Genomic DNA, 14,393 nt, shown 5'->3' with positions numbered 1-14,393 from the left:
AACACAGTCTGCCTTTTAGTAGTCAGTGTTTTTGTAGTCAATGTTTTTAATACATTGTGATGTTTTGGTGCTAAATTCGTAAATACAGTAATTACTACATAACATTACCTTGTATTGAACTGCTTTTTCTGTCAATCTGTTGTAAAACATGATGTTTTGATGCTTAATTTGTAAAATCATAACATAATTTGATGTTTACTAGGCTTTTCCTTAGTCCCTCCTTATTATCCAACATTTTTGCCTATCCAGTGTTCTGCTGGCGCATTTATGTTGGATAAGCGAGACTCTACTGTATCTTTGGTCCTTGCTTGTCCAGTGACAATGGCTACTTCTCCGATTTCTGCATAGTATTTCTGGATAGTATTCTAAGAAAGGTGAGAGCAACCAATGTTTGTTAGAGCCTTGTCCTTCATGACTCATTAACAAATTTGAGGAGACTGGCCAAGTAGATAAAGTGAGTGATTAATGCCGTGCTAGAAGAAACAATTTTAAACCATTATTTAAACTGCCCTCCCTGGATCCCACCATGTGGGATACTTATCAGCTAGTCTCTAACATTTCATTTTTGGATGAGGTGTGTGGTGGCCTCCGAGCTCCAGATTATTTGCATTCATTTTAGTCTTGCTGGGACAGAGATGGTTTTGGTCACTGTGGTGGATGACTATGCTGGGAAGTAGAGAGAGAGAGTGGCTATAGGCAGTACTGGGCTCTCTTATTGAAACATTTCCACATGGCAGCCAATCCATATTGAGACACAATTCAAAATACTGGTTTTTGTTCGATATAATCCTTTATGACTTTTGTCCAAATGATTTGAAGGATTGCTATCTCTGTTACAAACCTGCATGTGATTTGAGAACTGTTGGGGAGGCCCTTCTCTCTGTCCCGCCATCTTCAGAGGCGAGATGGAGGTTTGGTTGTTTGATCTGGCTAACATTAGATTTTGCTTGTTGCAGCGATATCCCCAGCCAAGAGGCCAGAAGAAGAAAAAGGCAGTGAAATACGGAATGGGTGGCATGATTATCGTTTTGCTGATCTGCATCGTGTGGTTCCCACTGCTCTTCATGTCTCTAATTAAATCTGTTGCAGGCGTCACAAACAAGCCTCTTGATGTATCCATCACAATAACTTTAGGGGGTTATCAGGTAATAGCTAACAACCTAAAATGATGCATGTTTTCCTGTGTACACTATTTTAATTTATATTAATTTGGATGTTAACAAAATGCTGGCAAAACAAAATAATACTGTTGTCATTTTTTTAATTAAAAAAATCAAAATTTACTGAACATAAGTATTTTCTTTTTACCTTGCAGCCTATTTTTACAATGAGTGCTCAGCAGAGTCAATTAAGGAATATGACTGGCAAAGAATATAGTGATTTTTTAAGGAAATTTAAAGATAATGTAAGTAATTTTACAAGTTCAATAAACTTTGTTACTTTATACATAATATCAATGATATATTGAATTATTTCAGAGCCCCATCTTTATTAATATTGTGCTAAACCTCAGTTTAGATATATTTGCTTTTAGGGAAAGTTCAGGCTTGAATTGTTCTCAGATGCATTTAGTCATCTTTTAGGAGTCCCATGATATCTGTCAAACTCTTCTTCAGCACTACATTTCAGATGAGTTGATTTTCTTCCTGTCAGCTTTCTTCAGGATCTCGCTTTCACAACCATATATAGAAATCAAACTGATTTCTTAAAGAATGGTTTTAAAGTGTAAACAATTCAAATCTCATAAAATAGCAAATAAATAAGCATGTTCAGCACTGTACTGGAGGCGCATTCTTGTGACATCTTTGAATTAGAAGTAATACAATTGCCAAATGGAGAAATAAGGATACAGTTTGGATAAGGCAGATAAACATGGATAAACAGTTTGGGAGAAGTAATTCAAAGCAAGCTTTTAAAAATACTGTAAGCACTTAAGAGGCTTCCCTGAAATTGAGTCAGATGAAAATTTTATCTTCAAAGGGTTATTGTTGTGCCATTAAATTGACTTCCACTTCTGGCAACCCTATGACTGAGTCTTCCAAGTCAACCTATCATTTAAAACGAGCATTGTGCCATAGTCTGAGCATTGGACTACACTGGAGGACCGGGTTTGAAACCCACTGGGTGTCCCTGTGCAGAGTCTCTACAGCAGGCATGTCTAAAGTCCGGCCTGGGGGCTAATTGTTCAAATTTCAACCATCCCTCTCTCTCCAGGTGTCCCTCGTTTCTTTCTTAACTTCCTTCCTTGAATTCCTTCCTCCCTCCCATTCTTGACCCTCTTTTCATTCATTTGTTCTTTCTTGTGGATCAGGCCCTCGGAAAAGGCGGGCTCCTCAGGAGGAGATAAAGAGAGATGGCGGCCTCTTGCATCCCTTCACCCTGGTCAAGCATTGCCTTCTCGGGTGGCTCCGGCCTCAGGCATCCCGTCCCAGAAGTCCCTTGTCTCTCTCTTTCTCTTCCCCCACAACTTTTTATTTATTGCTTTGCAAAGGTAGTTTCCTCAATTGCCCTGCTTGTCCCAGGCGCTCGCTGCCACTGCTGCTACATGGTCAGGAAGGAAGGGCCCGGGAAGCTGAGCACCCCCACATTTTCCAAAAAGGCTGCTCTTCTCTGCATCTCCTCCCTTGGGAAGAAAAGGGGAGAGCCAGGTGGCAACTATAACTCCCCTCTGTCACAATCAAAGCCTTCCTGACAGATGGCTATGTCGCCTCTGCCGGAAAAACTCCAGAGAAGGAGACTCCACCACACTCTGAGGTAACATAGGCCACAGTCTGAAACGACTTGAAGGCACACAACAACAATCTTAATTAAGTTGACTCTCTCATCAGCTGAAAGCAAGCCCACACTTCCAATTGAAAGATTGGTACATTTACATTTGTTATAATTGTTCTTCATTTTATATATTGTATTGTTCTTTCATTTTTTTTTGTACTACAAATAAGACATGCAGTGTGCATAGAAATGTGTTCATGGTTTTTTTTTTCAAACTACAATCTGGCCCCTCAAGCTGAAGGAATGTGAACTATCCCTCAGTTTAAAAAGTTTGAACACCCCCAGCTCTAATGAAATTTGCCAAGATAATTCCATGATAAGATCACCATCAGTCAAACCTATTTTGAAGGCATACAAGGGCAACAATACAAAGAGATACTGAGCTCATGAAATATTAATTAAATTATTAAATCCTTTCTACAAACTTCATCAGCTTTATAGATAGTTGAGAGGGCAATTTGTCATGAATTTATGATGATAGAATGTGCATGCTTTTCAAGAAAGGACTGTTGAAAGGAGCAGTCTGTATAGTTGCAGGAGTACTTCCGTGGCTCTGCTATATTTGGGCCTATGATAACAACAACAACAATACATTTATAACTCTTTTCACCAAAGGGTGGAATGTCAACGTATATAAAAGCATTTCCAACATCCTAGCAATCACTACTCTATGCAGCAACCTCAATCACAACTCAGCAACTTAATCTGCTGAATCAAAGAGGAAGACATAAAAAGTGCCAAACGTTGGGAGTCCTACAGTTATAGACTTAGCTAGCATTAATATGTTTTCTGTTTTTATTCTCTATATGAAATTCTGCTACACTTATTTCCTGCTCTTGCCATGTTCAAACAATCTTTCCAAGCCACTTCTCCCAACTATGAGGGTAGGGGAGAAGTTCAAACTGGAAAACAAAATTTGTGCATTGAATACTCCATTGCATAAGAGCTATATATGAACTTTGCCTTTCTCTCTCTCTTTTAGTCTGCTTTGCAGTTTTTGGAGAACTATGGAAAAGAAGATATAACAGTTGCACAGCTTGAAGGCAGTTCAAATTCATTGTGGACTATCAGCCCTCCCAGCCGGAAAAACATGATTAAGGAGCTCAAAGCAAATGATTCTGATTTTTCTCTAGTTATTTCATGGTCTGTTCAAAGGTATGGTTTCATCAATATTGATATTATTATTCTACTAGTGTTGATTTTTTTGTTCTCCTGAATTTTTCTTAGCCTTCTTGTTTGATATATGCCACCTAAGACAATCCTTTATGCTTTTACTGTATACATTTCTGTAGGGTGGGAGGTTATCAACAATATTTTAGAATGAGCCCAGATGTAGCAATTAAAATGTTATTCTGGATTATCTTCCATGTAGATCATTGGATTTGGGGGTGAAGGGTTTACAAGGCTCAACCCCCCCCCCCACACACACACACACACACAAACACACATTCACTATTTCTGTAATGGGAGTCTGCTTGATCCAAGGCGCTTCTCTGAATGGAAGGGGCCTCCTAGAACCACTGTAGGCAGCTGTGCCTTATGAAGGGAAGTGTGGTGGTTGTTTTACTTTAAAATTGGGAGGAGCCTACTCCACAAAGCCAGAAATTACTCTAGAGCTGATTAGCAAGAAGGCAGCCTATCAAATTTAACCATATTTATAAGAGACACCATTCTAAATTTGTATTTGAGGTGCTAGATATCAACACACTAAAAGTAGCTTTTGGTTCCCTCTATAAACGGAAGGCAAATTTCTGAAGGTGGCTGTGGTTTACTAATTGCCGTGAATGCCTTTGTGGCTAGAGGAGGCTTTTCTCTCCATCATATTTGCCCTTTTCCACGTGTAGAGGTGGATGGAAGTGACATAATGAAGGTGAAAGGGAAAGTTTCCTTCAAGGAATGCCACAATTCCTTCTGTGTTTCTTTTACTTCTAATAAGAATACGTAAAGAGAGCCAGAGGGTCTCCCTGGGAAGGTCCTCTAGGCAACTGGCTTTTCACAATGGGTCACAGCCCTGTAATCACATCTCAAGCAAGCTTGGTCTTATGAAATGACCACTAGATGGTCTTTCATTTGGAGAAGAGGAGTGATTCTGTATCTTCATTTACTAATCAATTTGTCTTAGGCTCCTTGGCAGCTGGTTCTCGCTGTAACTGATCTTCCATCCCCATGAGCGAGAGCACCCCATTGTTTATTTTTTATGACATTTCTACCCCGCCTTTCTCAACCCCAGAGGGGACTCATAATTGTATATAATTGCCTGCCATTTCATACAAAGTATAAAGGTCTGAGATTATCTTAACTGCTGGAAAGCTGTTTGGAACTTATTCATAAGCAATGAGATGATTTTTTTTTTTAGCAAAAAGACTCACAGGTAAGGAGTTGCAAGAGCAGGAAGCAGATTCATGCAAGAATTTTGCTCTGGAGTTCAAGCCATTGTTGACCCACTACAGCTAAAGACTGGTTTTTCCATGATTTAAATGACATGGAGACTGTTATTTGGGGAGAACAGCATTGTGGAATTTACGAATCAAAGGATACTTTGTGATTATATGTTGACAGATGGTTGAATAATATGACTTCTGTTTCTGTTTTGATTAAAGGAATTTGTCCCTTGGAGCAAAAGCAGAAATAGCTTCAGATAAAGTGTCTCTCAGCCTACCAATTAATACAAGAATAAAAATTGCTGAAATGATGGAACAGTCCAGCTCATCAAACTTAGTGTAAGTTTTTTTCTTCTAAATAAAGCTAACTTTTACTGGGGAAGGCAATGGTTATTAGAAATTATCTTGAAATCCAGTATGTTGACAGCTTTCCTTTTTTTTTTGGCACTTGGACACATTTAATTTTTCCTCTCTTCAAAGAAATAGTACTTCCACTACCATAGACACACAGTGTTATGCTTTTCAGATTGAATTGGACAGAATAGTTTTGATTGACTTATAGTTTATGCAGGCCCAATGAACATAATTTTGATTACCTATTTGTTTCTAAAAAGCATCATCTACCACCTCATCTTAGTTTGGTGGCTTGTAGAAAACCCTTATCATAATATTGCATTTATTCTTTCTCCATTTATTTTTACCTAAAGTTTTACCCAAATGCTTTCAACTGGTGCACTGTGATCACTCTTATGGATTTCTGTACAAATAAATGTATCTTTGACATATAAAGCTATTCCCCATCTTTTCTATTATTTTTGAATATGTTATATCTTTCAACTATAATATTCCAGTCATTGAAATCTTTGTAATGCCAATAAGATCATTATTTACCTTTCTGAACTAGGTGTTCAAGCTCATATTGTTTGTTTCCCAAAACTTTATTTGTTGTCACTTGTAAATTTATTGTCAGATTTTTTTTAAAAAAATTGCTCACATTCTCCCTCTCAATTTGTTTTCTACAATTTACATCTTGATATTTAGAGCTTGCCTTTGGGCTAATGTTTGAGTTATAATCTTCAGCTCCAAAAATTTAGTTTAAAAGCCTTCTGATCAGTCATGAATGGTAATACCAAAGGCATTCATGGGGTGCAGCTCATCTGTAGCCAGTAGTTTTCTGCCTAAAAAATGAAGGCCATTGTTCCAGAAGCCAAACCTCGCCCATCTGTACCATCTGTGCAACCACTCCTTCAGTTTTCTGTCCCTGTGTACTCATCTATCCTTTACTGGTAGAATTAATGACAATACCACCTGTGCCTCAAACCCCTTCAGCTTTCTGGCCAAATCTTTATAGACAGAGTTGATCTGCTCAAAGGTCTTCTTGGCAATGAGGAAGGAGAAAAGGATACTGATAGATGCAGCAGGAAGACGTCACACTTCCCAATTTATCTTGTCAATATAACTACCTCATATAGTGGCTTCGTGCAGATATTAAGCAGCATTGGATAAAATACTGAAGCCTGTGATACCTTAAAGGTTAATGGACTCCAGTGCCATTCTCTGGAACTGGCCCTACAACTAGGAGTTGAATCGCACAGTGAATCCTAGAGTTATTTCATCAGTGATATCAAAATCGTGGAGAGATTTTGGAAGATCAGGAAGTTAGATCCCCTCCTGACTCAGACAACCAAGATTGTTTTTGTAACATACCCTGCTGGGCATTAGTCTGGGTCCAAATACAGTAAACTATTTCCTTAAGGAATTTCTGAAGCCAACCAGCTCACGTACATTGACCAAAGTGGATGTGAATAACAGTACAGTAGTCCTAATATATGTTTGCGTCCAGAAGGTCCTCTTCTGAAAAAGGCACTCTCCAATCTCCTTCAAAATATCATGCACCTCTTCCCGACCTCCTGAGGCTATCCAGTCAATCTACCTCTGCTAGATCTTATCCGCCAAAAGGATCAAGGTGAAGTAGACAAATGCAAGCATCTTGCCCACACCATTAGGAAACAACAACTGAAAATGATCCTAAAATATAAGATCATGTGGTCTCCAGATTTTACAATAACTGTGCCATCAAATTCTGCCTTAATATGAGTTGCTTTCTCCTCAAAGTACAGACAGCAGGCAACCAAGGGCTGCACTATTGACGCCCCTAAGACTGATTTCATCGCCACTCAAAATAGCTCTGCTGGACATAAGTTAATCAAAACCACAAGTCCTGGGTTCTCCAGCACCATTTCTAACATGACTTCTACCAACTCAGGCAGGGAAATTGTTAAGCAAAAGAGTAGTGTGTATATCAGTAGCATACCTGTTCCCTTTTTTTTAAAAGAGCACAAGATACAGACATGATAAATAGGTAATAGGACACCTCCATTTACTTATGAAAGAGATGGAATTGTTATAGACAACAGTATTTCCAATCCTAGCCTTTTGTGATGCGGCACCAGTGCCAAAGTATACAAGCTAACACAGGTCCAGACTCATCCACCTAGGATCTCTATAATGCATACTAGGTCAGTCTCTTCATCTACAACCAGCTCATATATATTAGCCTGCATTCAACAGCAGCACCAATAGACCAGAGGACGAGCTAACAAGGCAACTTCATTCTGGTGGCAAACTTTCAATTATCTATCCCCATCTTTTGCTTCCTTGGCATGCCCAACACTCCTACCCCTCCCTGCGTGCAATTACACTGCTGTGAAAAAATGAATCAAACCTGAGAATTTCACCTAAAAGCACTCTAAGACTTAATGATTATATGCAGATCAAATAATAAATGAATTCACATTAGTTTTCTCTCTACATTTTTTTCTTATGCAGAACGCTAGAAGAAGTGTATCCACATTATATAAAGGCACCCAGTGACTCTGTTGCAAAACCCATCAAGCAACTCTTGAGAAGTATGAATTTGCATTTGTTTTCTTCCTCTACATATTCTCTGGCATTTTGTGGTCTAGACTGTTATATTTCCTTGATAATACCATTTGTACTTCCTACATTTGTGATCCTAGAAACATGGAAGCAATATCTCTTACTAGTGTTAGCCCTACTAGCCTTAGCAGTGATATGACATTACCTACAGGGAAGAAATCTTTGAATATTTTTTCCACATTAAAACCTTGCCTGTTGTTTTAGTGCAAATGTTCTACAACATTTTTAATCTGATGCAGAGATTGAGAGATCTCAGAAATCTAAATATAGTTCATGTCTTTTGTTGGCTTTAGTCCAATTTTAACATTTTTCTTATAACAGCAATACAGAACATTTTGCTATTTTTTAAAATACGAAACATTAACAAAATTGTTTCTTACCTCCTTCTGTTATAGAGTCAAAAGATGAAAATATTACTGTTTCACTTTCCAAAAATACTGTGTCTGGAAATGAGTCCGATCTTCGAGAGTGGTGGGTCCTAAACCAGACTTACAAACATTTGGATAAAGATAGGACAAGGCTGGAACTTATTGTGTTCAGTGACAAAGTTAGTCCTCCTAGCCTTGGATTCTTGGCAGGTTATGGGTAAGTAAGTGTCTTATGATAATATCAGTGTGTCCATTGCCTGCATTCAACATATTTAACAACACTTCAACACACAAATGAAAATAATTTTACGGTGGGGGTCACCACAACATAAGGAACTGTATTTAGAGGTCACGGCATTAGAAAGGTTGAGAACCACTGTCCTAGAAGGACTAAACTATAGATTTTCTGCAACAAAATTAAATCTGTGGATTATTGTCTCCATTCTAATGTGCAAGTGTTTTACTAAGCAAGTTGACTTTTGACAGATCTCTTCAGCTCAATTGATGTGTGACATTTTCTGTTTTTCTCTCTGTCATTCCATTTCTGTTTTTTCTGTATGTGATAAATCCTTAGCCTAAGGACCTGTTTGTTAATGCAGAGACAGGAGAGGTTTGTTACTGAACATATTAATTTAATTATTAAGATTCTTCCTGTGACTAAATCTGCCTTTTATTATTACCTCATATTGTGTTTCTAAATGAGTGTCTCCTTTTGCTTGTTTTGCAGTATTATGGGCTTATATGCTTCCGTTGTCCTGGTAATAGGGAAGTTTGTCCGTGAATTCTTCAGTGGGATTTCCCACTCCATAATGTTTGAAGAGCTTCCCAATGTGGATCGTATCCTGAAACTGTGTACTGATATCTTCTTGGTGCGGGAGACTGGTGAATTAGAACTCGAGGAGGACCTTTATGCCAAATTAATATTCCTGTATCGCTCACCAGAGACTATGATCAAGTGGACTAGAGAAAAAACTAATTGATCTCTTGGGAAGTCTTGCTGTAAATCAAGAAGGCATTGGTTTGTTTTTAAAGCACAACATTCTCCTGAGCATGAAGCCATTTATGACTGGGTTGCAATGAATTTTTTGTTCATGGAATCCACCTGGCTGCTTAAAAAGCTATGCTGCCTTTGGAGTCAAAGGTGAAGAAAGATAGGCCTTGTTTCAAAATTCAGCTTCAGCTCCAGAGGATTTTGTTGCTGTTGTTTGATGAACAAAAAATCATGCATCCCTCTAAGTTATTGCGTGGGCTTTAACTCACCCTCTCAAGGGCAAAAGAAGGATGCTACAACTGAAGTAAGCAGACCTTTATGTTTTGGGGGGAATCTTGGTCTTGGATAGTGCAATATGCTGCTTTACACCACTGACTTTCAAGGGACAGCGGTGCTCTGAGTTACCGTCTCAAGAAATCCAAGGCAGCAGGACACAGTGGGTGCTGAAGGAACTTTGTGTCTGTCCAAAAAAACTGCATCTGTGGAAGATACTACAGATGAGCTTCTGGAAGTGAAAAACAAAACTCACAGACATTATCATTAATTGCCTTATTTTATTTGAACATTTACCAGAGACATTCAAAACATCAGTGACTTTACTCAGGAAAATAAAAACTGTCAAAATTCAACGAATGGATAATGATCATGGTGAAACATTGTGATATCTTGTCAAGCCATTTTCGCCAAATAATTTGTTTCCTCGTTGGACAGATGTTTTAAGATAAAAGACCATTGAACTTTACAAGAAGCCTTTGAGGGCAGCCTTTTTTCTCTGCTCCCTACAACATGCTTTCCCCAATTTTGACATTTTAATCTAATGATCTGACTTGTATCTAGTATTTCCTTCCAGTGTTTCAGGTATACAATAATGTTTACATATGAAAATTCACATTTTTATGTCCAAGATGCGTTTTTAAAGTTCCTGGTCATGAGGAAAAATATATATAATGAGCTTGAAAACATGAGCTTTTCTTAAATTATTGCTATTGCTGACACAGGCTCTTCAGTAGAGGGTACTGTAGCATGAACATTTAGTGTTGCAATGTAGTTTTCATTCCATGGTTTAGAAAATGCAGTTTCTCCGCAACAATATTGAGTGGGTAAGATATGCAAGGGGGCTGTACTGAGTAGTTCTGTTTCCATAATGACTTCTAATGAAGCACATGTTGCAAACTCTTTTCTTATGCTTGTTTACACTGAATGGAAAAGTCTTTGTATAAATTATGTCTAAGTTGTGAATCTCTCCGTAACCATTTTTAAAAATCATCTTAGTATTTATTGTGTATGATAATGTAATAAGTCACTTAAAAGGAAGCTGTAGATGGCATGTGACAAGAGAAGGTAACAGTCTAATTACTTCTGCATTTTATTCTGTTATCTGGTAACTAGAAGAATATAATAAGACTGTGACATCACCCACACTGTTGATCTATTTTCATGAAAACATTGCTGGTATCTTTTTATTCTATATCAGAATATTTTGACATAAGGAGGTCTGAACCAACATAAATCATCTGAGAGCATATTCTACAAATAAAAACATTTTGAGTGGAAGTCATTCAAATATGTTATACCTGACACAAAATAATAAAGCCAAGGGGTTGTTCTCTTATAAAGAAGGAGGGGTTTATTAACAAAAGAATGACTCCTTTTATTAAAAGATTGTCTTTTTAGTTGATATGAAAAGAGAAAGTCTTATGGTACCTTAAGAAGTTGTGAATATATTAGTTGATGCATGAAGTATTCACATGTCTACAGCACATAAATATATACAAGATAAAAACTCAGTTTATAGTTACTGAAATCTATCAGACCCACAACTACCCATGTTGCACTTCAGGCCTTTTATGTATCTGACAAAGTAGGCTGTGATCTATGAATATTTCTGCCAATAAACTAGGAATACATTATTAATGGATACCCTAGGACAGTGTCGTCCAACCCGTGGCCCGCGGAACACATGTGGCCCACCAATTCATTTTTGTTGGTCCTTGCCCTCTTACTGGAAAAATATTTTAACATTTGGGGGGAAAAAATACCCTTCTTACTGCTTTAAGTTTTTGAATACAATATGTAATTCGTTTTCTTTCTGGAATGTCTCTGGCCCTCACATTCCTATACTAAAGTTTGACTAAAGTTTGGATTACACTGCCCTAGAACATAATTTAGATTGAGAATCTCCATTCTGCTAATGGAAGGGCTCTGCTCACAGACTTCCAGATGATTTCATCACAAGTCACCCATCCAGCAAGATCCCTTTCTAGACATTTCCAGGGCCCTGGAGAAGCTGCCATGGGAAGGAGAGGCAATGAAGTCTGAGTCTATGAGCCCATTTGTACACACACAAATCTGAACCCAAATGTCTGGTTCTACTACTAGATAGTAGCATGACCCCTCCTCTCAGGTTTGAATCACTTTACTAAGAAATCTTAGTTGGCTGTAAAAGAGTCCTCCTTCCAATCAGTCCAGTGTCCTCTTTCTCTGTAGTGGCCAATCAGGTATTTCTTGAGAGGTTACAAGCACAGCATGCATGCAATCATTGACAACTTTTGTTTTTCACCAACAACTGTACTCAAGAAGTATATGAGCTCTGAACCTGGAAATTCAGGTTAGCTGCCATGTTAAAAATGGTAATGGACTTCCCTTCCATTAATTTATCTAAATCCCCTTATAAAGAGAGGTAGATTCCATAAGATAATTTGAGCTTCATCTATGATTAATACACTCAGTCATTATGATCCAACACTCAAATAGTATGAAATAGCAAGACAAGTTCCCCTCTCTGTTCACATCATGCTTAATTTTATACATCTTTCAAATTGTCCCTACTCAGGGTTTTTGCATGTTTTTCAGCTAAACTGTCTCAGATTTTAGATGGGGTACTCGAATCCCTATATCATTTTGATGATCAGTGTTTTGGTATTGCAATTTATAGGTAGTAATGCCTTCTCCGAATCACAAAATTAGTGTGGAAGTTAATCTGGCTATCTCAAGCACTTACAGTTATTACTCATCCAATATTAAAAAGCACTTACCCTGTTTTTTTCTGTCAGTAATTGTCATGGTAAAGGAATGCTCTCCACTGAAATGGTAAGGAATTGGGATCTGGTTTGCTCCTCCTATCTAATCTATTGGAAATAAAAAAAACGTTGTGCATGTCCCATCTCTTAACAGCGCTCTTAAGTGTGAGATCCATAAATCTTTCAGTCTTCCCAAATCATACTTCATTTACATGGTTAATCTCTACAGGATTCCAACTAGCATGGTCAAACTACACACAGCCACCGAGACGGATTAAAATCTAAATAGTGAATGTGCTTCTTATTATCTCTCTTGTACATGCATGTTATTTATAAAACATATATTTTCTCTCCAAACAATTAATTGTATGAGGTTTTCTTTTTAACAAACGACACTGTGATGCAATTCACCCTGGAATGGGTTTTGATTTGTGGCGGGATTGTATCCTGGAACATGTGAGAAACATGTTATGTGCAGGATGCCTTTTTCTCTTGCTACGGATGAATAACCAAAGTCTCTCCCATCACATTTAGGATGAAGCTATAGTAGCACAAGGCAGATGGCATGGCATATGGCATTCAGGTGCCAGACTATAAACAATAACCAATCCCCAAGAACAGAAGAGCACAGCAGCAGCTTGGAGAATGACAAACACAAGAATGGCCTAGTGCAGGGATGGGAATTATCTGGCCCTCCTGCTGTCACAGGGCTGCAAATTCTTGCAACCATGGCCAGCACAGTCATAGATGGGAGGTTAGGGGAGTGAGTTCCAGTCAAAAATATCTTGAGAGGAGCACAAGTCTCATACTTGGTTTAGCGTCTCTCTATGACCAATTTGAACTTGGTGTACATCTGAGTTTAACTGGGAGTCAATAAAGAAAGATGATAATGATGTTTTTTTTTCCTTTTTGTATGTCCCATACCATGATCCTTCTACTGGAAGTATAGCTTTCACTCTGTTATTCCTATAGCCTGGGGAAGTGATCTTTTTGATGATTCCAAAATCTTCCAACCACCATGGCTATGCTAAGGGATTGTGGGCGTTATTGTCCAAAAAGGTAACCTTTCCAAGTTCTGGCTATACCTTTTGCGCTCCATCATTCAACTCATCTACACAACTGTTGCATACTTGATGTGTAATACACTACTGGAGCTAACAGTATGGAAGACGGATGCACATCACACTTTGCCTGGTGCCTCACTTTTGCTTTTTATTGACCATCCTAATATCAAGTTTATTTCCATGTAAATAAAGCTGTAAATATATGTACAAACTACAAATATACTATGTAAGACAAGATAGGGTTTGGTGCTTGATTTTGTTACCTGAAAGGGGAGTGTGAAAAGCCAGTGGCAATGTGACTGGCAAAAAAAATGAATTAAAAATAGAAAAAACATTAAGGTACTAATAGCCTTTGTATAATGCAATTATGAGGTGAAAAGGTCTTTTTCCTGATTAAAGTTTCTTTTAACAATAACACTTTTCTATTCTGCTTCTTCTGCCACAGGTTCCATTATTGCAACAACAAAACTAGTCTGCTGATGTTCTGGAAAATAGATTTAATCCTGGTGTTGATGTTCCTTCTCCACTGCCAGTGTTAATGTTCTCCTTAGAATGTGCATCAAAGAAAGAAGTGCAATTTCACATCACTATCTGTGTTTTAAGAGTAGCAAATGCACCTTCAACCAAAAAGAGGCATATACAGGCATGCGTTTAGCTTAGGCTTGTTCATGGCCGTAACAAAATGCCGCTCCACATTTATTTTAGTTCACTTGGCATTGGTACTGCTGATAGGGGACTAATTCATATCTAATGTAAAAAATTAAGAGGTTAGATAGGGGAGGTAATAAAGAGATTTCTGAGGCTTTCCCACTGTTCTGAGAGTGCTTTCCTAACCTTTCCTGATCTTCCATCTCAAC

General features: G+C 38.0%; 1 protein-coding gene across 7 annotated transcripts in view; it reads left to right on the top strand.

The window, feature by feature from the left end:
- piezo2 (piezo type mechanosensitive ion channel component 2) overlaps window positions 1-13,951 on the top strand; it is a 310,405-nt gene extending 296,454 nt beyond the window's left edge. For all 7 annotated transcript variants that reach the window (XM_062980525.1, XM_062980529.1, XM_062980526.1 and 4 more), the window contains 7 exons: window positions 957-1,145; window positions 1,316-1,405; window positions 3,755-3,927; window positions 5,373-5,492; window positions 7,983-8,062; window positions 8,489-8,678; window positions 9,189-13,951. In XM_062980525.1, the coding sequence (XP_062836595.1) occupies window positions 957-1,145; window positions 1,316-1,405; window positions 3,755-3,927; window positions 5,373-5,492; window positions 7,983-8,062; window positions 8,489-8,678; window positions 9,189-9,441 (1,095 nt within the window). In that variant the 3' untranslated portion in view covers window positions 9,442-13,951. The remainder of the gene's footprint in view (window positions 1-956; window positions 1,146-1,315; window positions 1,406-3,754; window positions 3,928-5,372; window positions 5,493-7,982; window positions 8,063-8,488; window positions 8,679-9,188) is intronic.
- Window positions 13,952-14,393: the final 442 nt, after the last annotated feature.

Source organism: Anolis carolinensis, chromosome 4 (assembly GCF_035594765.1).
Source record: "Anolis carolinensis isolate JA03-04 chromosome 4, rAnoCar3.1.pri, whole genome shotgun sequence".
NCBI classification, from domain to species: domain Eukaryota; kingdom Metazoa; phylum Chordata; class Lepidosauria; order Squamata; family Dactyloidae; genus Anolis; species Anolis carolinensis.
This window is presented reverse-complemented; position numbering and strand designations above follow the sequence as displayed.